Below are 16,924 nucleotides of genomic sequence, written 5' to 3' on the forward strand. Positions count from 1 at the left end.
GAAAATTCTATGATTTGGTCCAGAATCTTTGGGGAATTTATTTGTTAGAAGCCAGGATGACATCAAACTATATTATCTTCTCAGATCATGAAATTCTAATTTCCATTGAAGGAAAGTTTCTCCAAAAATTTGAGGAAGTTAGTTTAGCAGAATTTGCGATTAATGCAAGAAATGTAATTAATCAAATGAAAGATTGGGAGCAGCATCTTCCTTCAACCCAAGCCATGAAAAGCGATCTGCAGATAGTTCTAGCGGAGCTGTCAAAGAAGGAGCACGATGAAGAAATCATTAGTGCCCTAAAAGATCTCTGAAGAAGGATTCTGTGTACACTGAGTGTTATAGTGCCCGAATTTGTTACAAACAAAGCACTGAATGTGGCTTTTATTACTGGGTCTCTCATCTCTCCTGGATAAACTCCCTCTCTTCATCTGTTCCTGAACTGGAACTGGGCGTCCTCTTTTCTGAGAAACGGTCTTGTTACTTTCCTCTTCCTTCCTAGTTTTCAAAGATATCTGCCTCTGTCTGTCAACAAATCTGGCAACTGGGCAATCTGCCACCTTATGCCTTTCTTGACAAGTTGGGCATCTGATATAGCTGCTACTGCTCGCCATCTTTTCTGCAAGAATTTAAGTATCTGGTTAGAGTATCAGCAATAATATTATCTTTTCCCTTAATATGTTCTACATTAAAAGAATAATATTGTAACTCATTCCTCCACCTAACCAATCTTGCTTGAGTGCATCGTTTTAACTTAATTCCCATGAAATGCTTTACATAGGAACTATCTGTTCTAACGATAAATGGTTTACCCAAGAAAAGTTCATTGGCCCTAATTCCTTAAAGGACTGCCAATAATTCTTTTTCATGAATTGGGTAATTAAGTTCTGCTCCATTAAAACATCGACTCCAGTATCTGCTAAGATGTTTTGTTTTATCGATCTTTCTGATCTTTAAAACACACCCCCATGCTCTATCTGAAGCATTGGTTTCCAGAATTATATCTAATTCTGTTCCGTCTGGATATTCTAATTTTGGCAAATTTCTGGCTTTCTTTTTTAAGGCCTTAACCACTTCAGTATTCTCTGAAGTCCAATTCTAGGGATTCTTTACTGAAATCTTTTTCTGAATTGGTGCTGCCTTTTCTGCCAAATTCTTTATGAATTTTCTAATGTAATTCAACACTCCTAGAAAGCATTGACACTGCCTTCTATCTGTGAATTCATCAGGAAATTCATGTAGCATTTCTGCTATATGTGGTTGAAGCTCCTTTTCATTACCTCGAATTTTTAAACCTAAAAATTTTATCTGAGGTTGCATCCAAATGGTTTTTATTTCTGAAAGAACCATTCCTTCTTTTCTGAACACTTGTGCCACCTGCCTCAAATATTCTAAATGATCCTTAGTATTTTTACTAAATACTAAAACATCATCGATGTAAACTGCAACAAATCCAGTCATTCCTCCAAACGCTCTGTCCATTCTTCTCTGGAAAATGCCTGGGGCATTCTTCAATCCAAATGGAATTACTAGCCATTCGAAAAATCGAATCGGCGTTGTGATGGCTGTAAGAGCTACTGCTCTATCTTTGACCTTTACCTGCCAGTATCTTGATTTGAGATCGAATTTAGAATAAACTGAGGGTTTCTCCCTTCTTATTCTATTTCTAAGAGATTCCTGATTAGGTAGATTATACTCATCATCTCTTGTTTCTCTATTCAGATCTCTATAATCAATAACCATTCTGGCTTTTCCTCGTACTTGTTCGGCATGATTTGTCACCATGAATGCGGCACTCCTGTGCTCACTCGTACTGTGCCTAATGAGTCTCAAATTTAATAATTTTGGAATTTGCTTCTCAAATTCTTTTATCATTTCATTTGGATAACTAATCCCTTTACTTCTGATAACTGTATCAGGATTTTTAAGTACAATATTAGCTTCTGGCATGGCTTTCTACCATAATGCTTGCGAATTCTCTGACCAATTTTCTGAAAGCATCTTCTTGATTTCTTCAAGATTACTTTCCTCTTCTTCGGACAACTGATTTACTTTTAGAATACTTCCTGATATCAAGTCATTCCAGTTATCAAGTTTCTCTTGATAATTAGATTTCTCTTCCGATTTTTCTTCTCCTACTAATCTGTAATTCTTTATAGTAGTTTCTGATAGTTTCGGAATAAAATAATTATCTAGGATAATCCCTTCTGAAAATATCGTAAACGGCTGATATTTCTTAAGGAATATGCTTCCCAAAAGGAAATCGTCTGGTAGTTCTGGAATTAGGCCAAGAATTTGCTCCTCATATTCTTTGTCATTCATTCGGATTTTAACATTTCTGGCAACTTTTCCTATCTGAAGAATAGCACCGTTGCCGATTATAACTTTAAAATTTTCTGATTCCCAAGTCACTTTTGGAAATCTAATTCTAGTACTAGACCATGTACACTCAGTGTCAATAAGGGCTCTACATTCTGCCTTCCCGATAGAAATGCTAACCAATGTTGCCTAATCTTCAAATTTGGCGCTAAAAATGGATGCTCCCATATATGTTATATGAGACTGGTCTTCTTCTTCATATGCATAGATAGGGATTCTTATGGTTCTCTAACCAACTACCCTTCTACTACTTGATGGTCTTAATTCAGAAGGTCCAGATCCTTTTGACCTAACTTCTGAATTAATATCCTCTTCTCTAGATATACTTGCTCTACTAGGAGTATATTATCACTTAGAGGTTCTGTGATGATTAATCTATTTGCCTCTTGTCTTACTGACTCTGGAAAAAGATTTTTCAATCTTTCTTCTGTTCTTGGGGTTACCCAAATTTGAGGCAACTTAGTGCTCTTGGATTTACAGCTTCGGGCTGTAATCCTTTGACTAAGTCAGCTTGATTTGTCTCGAAGAGTTGAGTGAACCTACTAACTCCCCTTCTGAGGGCTGGTTTCCCCATGTTATAGAACTTTAAATATAATCTGGCAATAATTCTAATGCACCTCCTATCTGGGTTACATTTTAACTTATTCTGCCAGTCCCGCGTATTAACTCTAATCTGTAGAGTTTTTTCCACACTCTTATCTTGGAGGTCAACATGTAAATTTGGTATAACTTTTATCCAGGCTGCTCCTGAATGCAAGTTAGCTCTTGCTCCTCCTAGCAAGAATCTACCAAAATTTCCAATACTTCCATCCATAACTGCAATGAGGATAGGAAGATCTTGTCCTTTTCTTACTAAGGGATCAATTCCAACCTGGATGATTCCAAAGTGGACATATTTTGCCTTCTTATTCATTGCTCTTTAAACTTCTTGTGTGGTTAACAATGGAACTATAAATGTTCCAACATTCGTGCGGGATACTTCTGAGAAAATAGAATAAACACTCTCATCATTTGAGTCTATTTCCACACCCCAAATCGGTTCATAAAGCAGTTCTGAAGTGTTCTCCATCAAAATACTTTTGAGGCTACCCTTCCTTTTCTCTGCTTCTGGACAATTATTAGCCTTATGGCCCTTCTTACCACAAAACCAACAACAGTCACAATTTTCCAAGGATTTTCCGTATGGACATTTGGGATATCGTCCGTATTTCTTTTTGAACGATTCCTTGACATCTTCTCTTACCCTACTGGGTCTAAGATATCTTTTTTCTGGGTTTTTTTGCCCTTTTCTAGAGCTCTTTCTCTTCCCAAATCTCTTCCAAGTCTTTCCTTTGACTTTGGATACTTTAGTCTTCTTATGGCAAACTCCATCTACGCAACTAGTTTTTACTCTTTCGGAGTATTTAGTTGGTCTCTGGTTACATCCATATCTTGCTGCTACCCCACTTATCTTGGCGCAACAGTCTGAATTTATGTAAGGCATGTTTCTTATAATCCTGAAACATTTCCTCAAGTATATTTCATCACGTGCCCTTGCTAATGTGTAGCAGTAGAAGCTATTAATTTTGTTTATGAAAGAATACATATAATCTGTGGTATTAAGATTATCAACAATCATAATGTCATTAATTTTTCATCTCCTGTTCCATATCACCGTCTTGTTCTGATATCTTGCAAGACATTGGATTTGCAGGACTAGCCAATCACGGCCCAACCCAAACTGATATGGACCTTCCAGCCCGTCTTCCATGTCAGTATTATCACGTCATGCAGCCTGGTCTCAAATTTTTATCAGCATTTTTTAGATGAATGGTTTAGCGGAACACCATCCAAAATGAAACTTGCAAGGGTCTGCATGGGAAATCAAACGCTATAAGCAAACCAGGGACCATGCAAGGATAACATACTCAACAGCAAAGAAAACCCTTGTTGATATTTTTTTAGCAGTATACATTTTATTCACTGGCCTTAATTTGTTTACTGCTTTTTTCTTTCTCCACTTGTAACGTGCAAGCTTCAGAGATTTTTCCATTGAACTTCAGTGTGGATGGCTTGTAATTTACATGTACTTGAGATAATGTAATATTACCTTTGTCATTCTTACAAATGCAGGGTTTTAGATAGGCTTGTAGCAATGTTTGCCGTCTTCTTCTTGCTGCTCATGATACGCAGACTCTGTCTTAATATGTCAACCTCCCTGTCTTTCTTGGACTCTTCCAGCTTTGATGAAGCCAATTGTGCTTGCAAAAATTTGATAGTTTCTTCCTTAGCTTTCAGTTCCCTCTGGAGCTCATCCATCAAGTCCTCTTCCTCAGCTCTCCAATAGAGAATGTCTCCTGTAAAACATTGCAGAAAGAAGTTGCTGATTTCAAACCTTTTTGATTCTCGAAGAGCTAAATTAGCTAAAGCTCATATTCGACTCCCGAGTTATTCTTGAGTTACAGCAGCAAATCTGTTTCTAAATTGGATGTCTTTCAACTGGTTTTGAACCCAAAATCACAAAAACTGAACATCCCTAGCTATCCGAGAAAGAATTCATTCACATTAAACATCCAGATACCTTAATGAACGATCCGAAAGATTAAATGATCAGCCTTTTCCAAATTCCTTTTTCGGTTTCCCATTCTTAAATTGAAGATAGAAAAAAGTTTTTTAAAAAAAATTTAGTACCATAATTCTTCAGAATGGGCGGTTAATCTTGATTGTCCTCTCATCTGGTTGTTTCCTAAATACGGTGACTATGGAAAACAGGGGATAGAGTGCCTATAGCTAAGGCCGTAGTTGGCAATGTATGATAATCAAATGAGAATAATCTCTTTTTTATTAAAAAAAGTTTGTATGGTTAAGTTTGTGAAACAAGCTACATGGATTAATGGAATTTCTGAGATCACATTTTTGGGTCTACTTTAAGGCTTGAACCCTTGAACCCAAACCTCTCTACTAATACCATGTTTAAGACTACTATGCTACAAAAACTTTATTCTTTGGTAAATAAATGGATCGTGCATTGACTGGGTACTGGGATTTGGTATGATGATGAAGGTACTGTGAGGAGAGAGAGAGAGAGAGAGAGAGAGGGGGGGGGGGACATAGCTTTGATGAATGATTAGATAATCATAACCAAAATTAATGGGGATTTGGAATCATGATGGTGGTGGTGGTGGTGGTGGTTGTGATGATGATGATGATGATGATGATGATGAGAGAGAGAGAGAGAGAGAGAGAGATTTTCCCCTTTGGAGAGACATAATTTGATGAATAATTGGATAATCATAACCAAAATGAGTAGTGAGCGTTTATAATCATGACGGTGGGGATGATGATGATGATGTTGATGAGAGAGAGGGAGAGATGCACCTTGATGTGTCCTCTGGATAAGATCATCCAGCTCAGTCTTGATGGCAAGATATAGCCTCTTCCACTTCTCCACAGCCTCATCTCTCCTGGCTTTCTCCTCCTCCATCTGCTCAACCAACAAGCTAGTCCCCAACAACTGCCACTCTTTCTCCGTCTTTTCTCCCATCATCTCATCCTCCATTCCTCTAATCCTCTCCTCCCTCTCCTCCAACATCTTCCTCAGCCTCCTCACCTCCTCTCTTAGCCTCTTCCGCTCCCTCTTCCATTCTCCCTCCTTCGCAAACGCCATGGCATCTCTCTCAGAAGCTCTGCTCTCCCGTTCTCTCCTGCACATCATCTCGCTGATTTCCTTCTGCAGAGCCCTTATTTTCTGTGTCAAACCGTTGAGGTCCTTCTCACATGGGTTGCTCTTGGTCTTGCTAACAATGCTGCCCATCTTGCTCTCTTAATTTGCTCGCAGACGTGATGGGCATGGTACATGAGAGAGAGAGAGAGAGAGAGAGAGAGAGAGAGAGAGAGTTAAGCAGTGTGAATTTGTGTGTGGTGGGGACTTGGATTGAGACAGAAGACTGCAGATGACATAAGTTCCTTGCAGAGGCTCCCCTCCATGGATGAAGAAGAGCCTAAAATTCCATGAGTCTACTGTTTTGGATAGGCTGGCTGTCATAAGTTCAAATCATCAATGAAGGTAGACCCGTGAAGAGTGCTGTTAATTTGTATTGAATGCATGTGTGACCTAAGCTATACAAACATGTTCATATGACGTTTGTATGTGGGTATAGTTGGAGAGATGTGGCACTGGCATTACCCTTCCTCTATGTCCATATGAAATGCACACTCCCAACTACAAGCCAAGCCATGGTACGTCCATCGCCAGCTCGAGTTTATAGTCTTATCCATCTTCTACGCAGCGGCTTGTACTATGAGAATCTTTCTAAATTTCCAGTAGAGCCAAATATATATTGGACTAACTGACTAGTGTCTTTTGCAACATGCACCTTTAATAGAAATTGTAATAATTTGAAACTGGTCTTGAGTGGATATATCCACCCACCCAACTTATTTACTATACTGTGATTTTTTATAAAAACTATATAGGCTCTATATATTAATTGGAGCAATAAGAACTCGTAATACTGATGGGTAGAGTATTCTTACAAAGCAAATCTACGAGGGAAATTATTTGTGGACAAAACGAGGAACACGCAGTAGGAGCGTACCCCATCTCTAATGTGGAGGCAGCTTAACTATTTTACTCTCACCTGGCTCCCAATCCCGGCTAGGGTTCTATTCCGAAGGTTGAGGATTTGGGCTGCAAATGGGCCACTCCTATGTATTGGGGAGGTCGGCATTTCAAACCAAATTAAAATTAAAAAAAAAACTATCCTCCTCTCCTCCACTCTTATATTTCACCCTTCGGTAATGTAAATAATTTTAAAAAATAATAATGCATCTCACTTTCTTCCTCTTAGCCAAAAATGGAAGATTTTGAAAATCCATAAAATCGATTATTTTAAAAAACATTTTCACATTCCCCCACCATTTTCAAAATATAGATGAAAAACAATTTATTCAAATAAGAAAAAATTTATGCATAAATGAAGGTGTTTTTAGAAGTTGAACCTTCACTTAGTGAATACATATCAAAATTAATCAGGATTACATAGTATACGAACTTTACACTAGCAATCCTCTTTTGATTAATCGGATACATATCACACACAAATTATCAGATCTTTGGGTGTTACCAAAAGCCGACACGTGGATTGGCCTTGCGTCTATATCCTAGTTTGATAAGTGTTCTAGAGATAAATCCATTTCTCATAGGAAGCGGCACCACTTTCGACACTTATATAGGTAGGCTTATCAAAGGTACCCTTGTAATTAAAGTACCTCACAAAACCTGTTATAATTATATTAAGAGCTTAAGCTCAACCTTCACCTTTCTCACATTACAGGTACAAAGCACCATTTTCCTTGGGATAGATTATGTGACACATTTACATTTTAGTGTTTCTAGTCATTACATATGATGTACTTTGCTCATTGAACTCAAAAGCTTGAAAATTTCAAGTGTTGAGTCGAGTTCCATCATTGATGACTATGGGTTATGGATTTAAGTCACATTCCCTTTGATGTTTTCTAGATCATGTCTCTTGCAAGTCCTTTTGTTAATGGATCAGCCAAATTTTGACTCGATCTCACAAAATCTATGGTAATTACACCATCAGTAATTAATTGCCTGACATAACTATGTCTTAGGCCAATATGTTTGGATTTACCATTATATATATTACTATATGTGTAACAACCCCAAAAAATAATGTGTGCAAGTGTAATCCAAAAATAATATTATATTTAATTAATTAATTAAATAAACAAATAAAATGAATAGTGTTATAATGATAATAAAAACTTATTGAAATAATATATATATATATATAACATTAATATAATATAGTAAAGTATATATAAATATTGGAAGTCTCATAAGCTTCCTGAGACTTCTTAAAATGAAATTCAATTTCCAACTCTCGAGTCGTGCTCTCTCTCTCTCTCTCTCTCTCTCTCTCTCTCTCTCTCTCTCTCTTCAATTTCTCTCGGTCTTTTTGTCGAATTGAAAAACGAACACTATCTCTGGGTTGCAGCTTCGCTCCTGAATGCTTTAACAGGAGTGAATTTGTTGTTAGGACGTCGTAGGCACCACTCCAAGGCTAAGGTAAGAGGAATAGATTGTATCAATTCACTTTTAAAATATTCCCGATTAAATTTGAATACGTGAATTTAATTAAATTTGTGTTAATTAAAATATGCCCAATTTAAATGGAGTATGAGAAATTAATTATATCTATATTCAAATTTTATTTTAAAAATATGCATGAGTTAAATTAAACTGTAGGGATTTGGTTATATCATATTTTTAGGAATATTTTGGAATTAAATTAAACTGCAGGGATTTGATTATATCATATTTTTTGGAATAATTTGGAATTAAATTAAACTGCATGGGATTTGAGTACATTAGGTTTTCTTGGAATACAATGGAATTAAATTAAATAGGTGAAATTAATCATACCATTGTTTTCAGGAAAATATACTTTTCCCGGATAATTATTATATTATGATTTATCAGTCAAATTGTATGGCATAAGGATAATTATTATTGTATGATTAAACATGATGGTTTTTATATAGTTATAAAATGACAGTTCAGATTGTTTTATGCCGAGTTCAAATGGCTTTATGTCGAGTTCAGACGGCTTATGCCGAGTTATGAAATAAAGTACTTTTTACAGTACTTTGAAAATGATAAATGCATTGTTGAGAGTAAATCAGATAATAAAGTGTTTTTTACAGCTGAACGTCATGAAAATGTGTATACAACTAGTTTTGATAATTTAGCTTCTCAACAAGTTACATGTTTTTCTATAGATGAAGCTAACTGGTTATGGCATAAACGTTTAGGACACGCAAGTATGGATTTGTTATCAAAACTTGTGAAAAAGGATTTGGTTAAAGGCTTACCTAAAACACATTTTGTAAAAGATAAAATTTGTTATGCATGTCAAATGGGAAAGCAAACAAAATCAAGTTTTAAGAAAAAGAAATTCATATCTACCACTAGACCACTTGAAATACTACACTTAGATTTATTTGGTCCTAATCAAGTTCAAAGTCTAGTTGAAAAATTGTATGCTTTTGTTATTGTAGATGATTTTTCTAGGTTCACATGGGTGCTATTCTTTTCTCACCAAGATGAATCATGTGAACAATTCACGAAATTATGTACAAGAATTCATAATGAAAAAGTCTATAAAATCACTCACATAAGAAATGATAGGGGAAATTAATTCAAAAATGATAGCATAAAAAACTATTGTGATTTAGAGAGCATATCACATAATTTTTCTGCACCTAGGACCCACAACAAAACGGAATTGTTGAAAGAAAGAATAGATCCTTGCAAGAAATAAGTACGACGATGCTAAATGAACATAAATTACCCAAATATTTTTGGGCAGAAGCTATGAATAATGCATATTATGTCATTAACAGAGTGTTAATCAGGTGTTCACTTAATAAAACTCCATATGAATTGTGGAACAACCATAAACCTAATATTTTCTATTTTCATGTTTTTGCTTGTAAATGCTTTGTACTTAGAGATAATAAACATCTAGGAAAATTTGACTTTAAATTTGGTGAAGGTATTTTCCTAGGCTATTCACTTAATAGTAAAGCATATAAAATTTTCAATAAACAAAAACTAACTGTTATTGTATCTATTCATGTTGTGTTTGATAAATCTAATCATTTTTCTAAAAGAAAATGATGAAGATGATTTGAAAATAATGTGGACATCAATTCAGAAGCAAATGATAAATCAATTGAAAATAATAAAATTAAAAATGAGGTTCAAGAACTACATAGGCATCGGAAATACATTGAAATCACCCTTTAAATCAAATTATAGGTGAACCTTCATGTGGTGTAGCCACCTGTTCCTCCTTAAGAAACCTAGTGAGTCACTTTGCTTTGTTATCCCAAGAAGAGTCCAAAAATATTAAGGAAGTCATAGAAGATGAGTCTTGGATAATGTCTATGCAGGAAGAGTTTAACCAATTTGAAAGAAGTAAAGTGTGGACCCTAGTTCCCAGGTCTAATGAACATACAATTATTGGAACTAAGTGGGTATATAGAAATAAGAAGGATGAGAATGGGGTAGTAACCAAAAATAAAGTTAGACTAGTTGCCTAGAGATATAATCAGGAAGAGGGCATAGATTTTGATAAAACATATGCTCATGTAGTTAGAATGGAAGTCATTCGTATGTTTCTTGCTATGTCACTTTTAAGAACTTTAAATTGTATCAAATGGATGTTAAAAGTGTATTTCTTAATAGCTATATTAATGAAGAAGTGTATGTAGAACAACCACCCAGTTTTGAAAATCATAAATATCCTGATCATGTATACCGGTTGTCCAAAGTCTTGTACGAATTGAAACAAGCTCTTAGAGCTTGGTATGAGAGGCTTAGTGGTTTTCTATTAGAAAATGGGTTTACTAGTGGCAAAATTGATATTACACTTTTCATAAAATCTAAAAATCATGATATGCTCCTTGTTCAAATTTATGTTGATGATATTATTTTTGGAGCAACTAATGATAATTTGTGTGATGAGTTTGCCAAATGCATGCAAAGTGAATTCGAAATGAGCATGATGAGTGAACTGAGTTTCTTCTTAGTACTGCAAATTAAACAAGCTAAATATGGGACTTTCATTTGACAATCTAAATATGTTAGGGACTTATTAAAGAGATTTAATATGGAAGATGGTAAAATTCTTGGCACTCCTATGAGTTCTTCTATCAAACTTGATAAATATGAGCAAGGAATCCCTGTAGATGTGAAATTTTATCATGGCATGATTGGTAGTCTCCTATCATGTTTAGTGTGTGCATGTGTGCTAGATTTCAGGCCGCTCCTAAGGAGTCTCATCTATTGGCAGTCAAATGCATTCTTAGGTACCTAGTTGGAACTATAGAATTAGGCTTATGGTACCTTAAGCATACAACATTTGAGATTGTTAGTTATATTGATGCTGACTTTGCTAGTAGTAAAGTTAATAGGAAGAGTACTAGGGGCACTAGTCACTATTTAGGACAATCTCTAGCTTCTTGGTTATCTAAAAAATAGAATTCAGTTACCTTATCTACAGTCGAAGCAGAATATATTGCGGCTGGGAGTTGTTGTGCTCAAACGCTTTATATGAAACAACAACTTATGGATTTTGGATTGCATTATGATGCAGTTCCAATTAAATGTGATAATACTAGTGCAATTAATATTTCTAAAAATCCTATCTCACATTCACGAACTAAACATATTGAAATTAGATATTATTTCTTTTATGATCATGTGCAGAAAAGGGGATGCGACACTTGAGTTTGAGTGTACCAATGAGCAATGGCCTGATATTTTTACCAAACCCCTTTCGGAAGATAGGTTCATATAGATTAGATGAGAACTAGGTCTAATGCGTAGTAGAGATGCCTCTTAGATTTTTTATTGAGTGCACAAACTTAGGTGGAGTTTCCTAACAATTGGTATAAAATTGGTATCACTTCAAATCTATTATTGATTTATACTTTATGAATCTATTTGTGTTTTGAAATGCATGACTATCATATCTTTTGCATGTTAATGATTATATTTATGTTTTATGTCTTGATCATACTAGGCTGTTTGAGTTAAGTAGTTGTGAATAAACTGTTTATTTAAAAACTCAATCAGGTCATTTCTATCCAAATTTTTTGGGAAAATGCTCTATTTTCAAACGACATGCTGTCGAAATTTCTAAAATTTTTCCCAAACATTTCTTGTATTCAAATGATTCATACTCAATGCCTATGACTATGTGCTTTATGTTTCCTATAGCCTTTTTTGCTATTACCAAAAGGGGGAGAAGAGGGCAAAATTAGGTACTTATGAAAATATTTGAACTTGTAAATCTTTCAAAATTCTCATTACGCATATTGTCAAGGGGAGCCTTTGAAGGTTGTAACCTACTTTTGCATGGTGTATTTGTCATCATCAAAAAGGAGGAGAATGTTGACCTTATAGGTCATACTCAATTTTGATTATGACAAATACTCAAGTATTTAGTCTATCAAGTTTGTGTGCAGGTTCATATTTGAAAGATCACTTGATGTCTGAAAAGACTTAAAGTCTAAAGACCCAAAAGACTTATTCTTGTTGTAATTTATTTTATGCTCATTCAAGTCTGTAATAGTAATTTAGGAAAATGTCTGTAATAATCACTGCATATCATGCATGTAGACGCAATAAGCTCAAAAAACCTTAGAAAGACCTTAGGTCCTTGCACATACATATAAGATGTCCCTAAAAACACATATATTATCAGGAAAATTAATTGAAGTAAAACTGGACTTATAGGGTAAAATTTGTGAGGCTTCGGGTGACCGAATCGTGGGTGACCAAACCCTTGACCAGTCAGAATGTTGACTTGGTCTCGGGCGACGGAACCAAAAGGAACATACTGTCCTCGGTCAACCGAATCATAATTATGACTTTTCCCACCAACTCGGCAACCTAAACTTCACGTTCAAAAATGCCTCGGGCTACCAAACGTAGGACCAAACGACCGAACCTTGGACAAAATTGAAATCGCCTTGGTTCAACAAATTGAACCCATACTCAAGCGACCAAACTTCAAAAATCAACTTTTTTCATTGTGTCTATTTAGGAAACCAAACCGTGGATTAAGTGCCTGAAACTCTCGAGTTATTTTAATTTTTACCATGGTTAAGAAATGTTAAACGGGGTTAATTTTCTTAAATAGTTTTAAAATAATTTTAATAATTACCCCTATGTCCCCAAGGGTCAAAATTTAGCTCTTTTCTATATATAGGGGCTCATTTTCTTGGATTAGTTGACAATTAGCAAACTGATTAATAAAAAACTCCCTGAAAATTTTCAAATCCTATTTTCTCATACTAAGCCCATACACTCAAATACTTTCATTCCTTTGAGAAAAATAGCATTGTGAGTGTTTTATTTGTTGAGTATTATTGCTAGAAACCCTCACATGTTCTTGTGTATTTGATTTTTATTTGAGGGTTAAGCAAAGATTTTTTTTCCCCTTGATTTTATATAGTAAATCTTTGGTTAGGAAAAAATCTCATAGCTTTGTGGGTCTTTGCATTATTATTGCAAGACTCATTAGAGCTTGTATTTTTTGTGTGCAAAAATATTTCTTACAAGTTCAAATTTGAATATCTCCTTATGCTTGACATTGAGAAAACTATATATTTTTTTTTAGATATTCTAAATTTCCATTGGCTTAAATTTTTGAAACCCTAAACTGAGATTTAGATTTTATCATTACTTAGTTTCAAAGACTTGCTTATAGATACACTTTTGTGCTTGGTTTGAGATAATCACTATTCTGAGTGTTGATTGCACATATACACCGTTGAACTTATTGTTCTTACATGATTGGTGTGTGCTGATTATTACTAGTACAAATCAGCTTGATTGGTAATCATTTTATTTGTATGTATCTTGTATTGAAATACTGTTGTATTCTAAGCGTGGCTTCAGGGGGCGGTAATCCAGCCTGGAAGGATTGATTGTGTTGGTTGAGGTCAGTTCTATGCTAATTGATCTGGTTGTATTTAGGTGTCACTCCACCCGTTAAGTGAGCTTATAGTGTAATTCTTGTGTTTGTCAGCCAAGGTGGGGACGTAGGCAGTTTGCTGAACCTCGATAAAATTTTTGGTGTCGTATCTATTTACTACTTTATCGAGCATGCTTAATTAAATTCCTTGTACAGTTTAATTTCTGCTGAATCTATATACTGATTTATTTTATAAGCACTAGATTGACCTTAGGTTTGTGTAATACTGCTGCTGCTAGTGGATCGACCTAGGGGACTAAATTTTAAAATACCAATTCACCCTCTTCCCCCCCCCCCTTTTGGGATTACAGTAAAGCTAACAATATGATATATACGTAAACTTATGAAAACATGATTATCTATTAAGTTAAAGTATGTTTGAGTAGAAAATATGTATTTAAAATTGTATAGGTGTGAGTTATAGTATATAAATGCCTTTTTTCAGTTAAAGTTAAATTAATGGTTATGTTTTGCTTATGTAAAAACTCATCTACCACACACTGATGATAATTTATTCCGTTTTACTAAGAGGTGTCTCATCTCATCATTATCTAATATTTTTCAGATGCCATAAGGAGCATAACAGTAATCAGAGTAGCGCAGTGGAAGCGTGGGTGGGTGATAGAATTGGTGTATTCCCAAGAGGCGGGGTGAATTGAAATTTTAAACTTTTCTCCTAGGTTGAACTAGATGTTAGCAGAATATTACAACCTAGGGTCTTTCTATGCATTTCCAAATACGCGGATAAATATAATATACGGAAATTTACATCAAGCGCATCATTTACATAATAACATACACGTGCGGTAAATATAAAGTGCGGAAATATAAACAAACACACGATATGTTATCGAGGTTCAACAAACTGTGCCTACATCCCCGCCTCTAGCTTGCAAGCCCGAGAATTCCACTAATGGCTCACTTAATAGGTGGAGCGGCACCGATTACAACCAGGTCAATTACCACAGGGCTGACCTCAACCTTAACCAGGTCAATTAAAGGGCTGACCTCAACCAACATGCCTTACCAGGATGGCGCACCTAACTTTCCTAACCGGGTCTAAGCCAATCCGAGACTATTTCAAAGGGCTAGTCTCCCTCTTCAGGCCCGTGCCTGGAAATACAACAATATTTGAAATACAACAAAATGGTACAGTGATTATGCTTTCATGTAAAGTAGATATGTACCCAAATATGCACAGTATACTTAATCAATCAAATGCACACACATCGACAATGTAGGTAAATGTAAGCTCAGTGATGTGCATTTTTGTGCAAGCTACACTCAATAGGATATGATCGCTAATATGCTCAAGAGTGTTCACAACAAGCAATATCTTGGAATCAAAACTATTTCAATAGCATATCAATATTCCAAGTATACAAATCTCATAATCAAATTAGTTCAAAAAGATTTTCCTTAATGAAATAAGCACAATACTAGTTTGAAAATAGTTTTTTTGTTTTAAAAAAAATATTTACACAACAAAAATCCAAGCTATAGGAATCTTTGCAATGACAATGCAAAGATCCTTAAGCTAATGAGTTTTTCCCAACACTATATTTATCAAATAAAAATCTGTGGGAAAACTCTTGCTTGACTCCCCAAAAATAATAACAATCAATCAATAAGAACAATGGGAGTATAAGCAAATATAGAATGATGTATAAACACTTTAAGCACTGTTACTATACTTGGTTAATCAATAAAATCAAAGTTGTAGAGTGTATGGAGGTAGTATGAGTAAAAAGGGTTTGGAAAATTTGAGAGAGTTTTTGGCTTAATCCTATTTTCTAATCCCACTAATTATGACCTTTGGGGGACATATATTCTTAAATTTGTTAAAAAAAGTTTAGCAAAAATTAACCCTGTTTACTTAATTTTAACCCCGGTGAAAATTAATTTAACCCAAGAAGTTCGGGTGCCCAGTCTGAGGTTTGGGTGCCCGAATAGACTCAGTTAAAAAGGCGTTTTTAAACAATTCATTTGCCCGGATAGAAGTTTGGCAGCCCAAATCAAAGTCAATAGCCAAGCTACATAACTTCGGGTGCCCGGTCAAATATTCGATAGCCCGAACTCATAAGTTCGGCCACTCAAGGTCATTTTGAACTATACAGTTCGGTCACCCGAGTTGGTGGGATGCCCCTCTCGAGGGGTTCAAGCGCCCGAGGACAGTATGCTCATTTTTTTTTGGGTCGCCCGAAAGCCCAAGTCAACTGTTGACTTTTCAACAGTTCGGGCGCCCGAGGTGTTTTGTACTCCAAGGGTTCGATCGCCCGAACTCTCTTAAGTTGCTAAGAAATTTTCAATTCAAGCACAATTTCAACACTCCTGTATATTATATGCTATGTGTGTGAGTGTTGGGACCTAGAGTCTCACTAGGGTCTTTTCAAGGGCCGTTTTGAGATAGTTCCAAAAATCCGGCGACGATCGACCGAAGGGTGCCCTAAGGTCATTTGGTCTCTATGGTCAGTCTATGGCATTTATGAGCTTACAAACCTACATGCATGACATGCAGAGATTATTACAGATTGATATCCTAATTACTATTACAGACCCAATGATAAACATAATATGAATTACAACACAAGACAAATCTTTTGGGTCTTCAGGCTTTACTTCATGTGCCGTCAATTGATCTGTTAATTTAACCCTGCACACAAACTAGATAGCCATCAAATACTTGAGTATTTGTCATTATCAAAATTGGGTGTGACCCATAGGGTCAACAGTGAGATAGAAGGTTTTATTTAGAATAGATCTTTATTAAATTATGTTTTTGATGTATTTAGAACTTTAGGGGTGTTAATTGGGATATTGGAAATGATATTAATATATTGGGATAATTAGTACTCTGGAAATGTGTATTGGAGGTCTTCCGCAGTATGAAATATCCAAGACACTACAGGTGGTATCAGAGCCTAGGAAATAGGTTTTGTAGACTCTAAGGATGATTATTACTAGTGTATAGGTAGTGTAATGGTTCACAA

The 16,924-nt window shown here is 35.4% G+C and overlaps 1 protein-coding gene across 2 annotated transcripts; it reads right to left on the reverse strand.

Moving 5' to 3' along the window:
* Positions 1–3,909: 3,909 nt before the first annotated feature.
* Positions 3,910–6,848, reverse strand: LOC131151614 (uncharacterized). Of its 2 annotated transcripts, XM_058102883.1 has the most exons (3): positions 5,734–6,848; positions 4,466–4,712; positions 3,910–4,227 (listed from the first exon to the last, which is right to left on the reverse strand). In XM_058102883.1, exons 1-2 carry the CDS (start codon positions 6,167–6,169, stop codon positions 4,477–4,479), a joined length of 672 nt encoding a protein of 223 aa, XP_057958866.1. In that variant the 5' UTR covers positions 6,170–6,848; the 3' UTR covers positions 3,910–4,227; positions 4,466–4,476. The 2 variants fall into 2 exon arrangements, with proteins under 2 accessions (XP_057958866.1, XP_057958865.1); XM_058102882.1 differs by lacking the exon at positions 3,910–4,227 and having other exon boundaries at positions 4,281–4,712.
* Positions 6,849–16,924: the final 10,076 nt, after the last annotated feature.

This window comes from Malania oleifera, chromosome 3 (genome assembly GCF_029873635.1).
Source record: "Malania oleifera isolate guangnan ecotype guangnan chromosome 3, ASM2987363v1, whole genome shotgun sequence".
In the NCBI taxonomy this organism is placed as follows: domain Eukaryota; kingdom Viridiplantae; phylum Streptophyta; class Magnoliopsida; order Santalales; family Ximeniaceae; genus Malania; species Malania oleifera.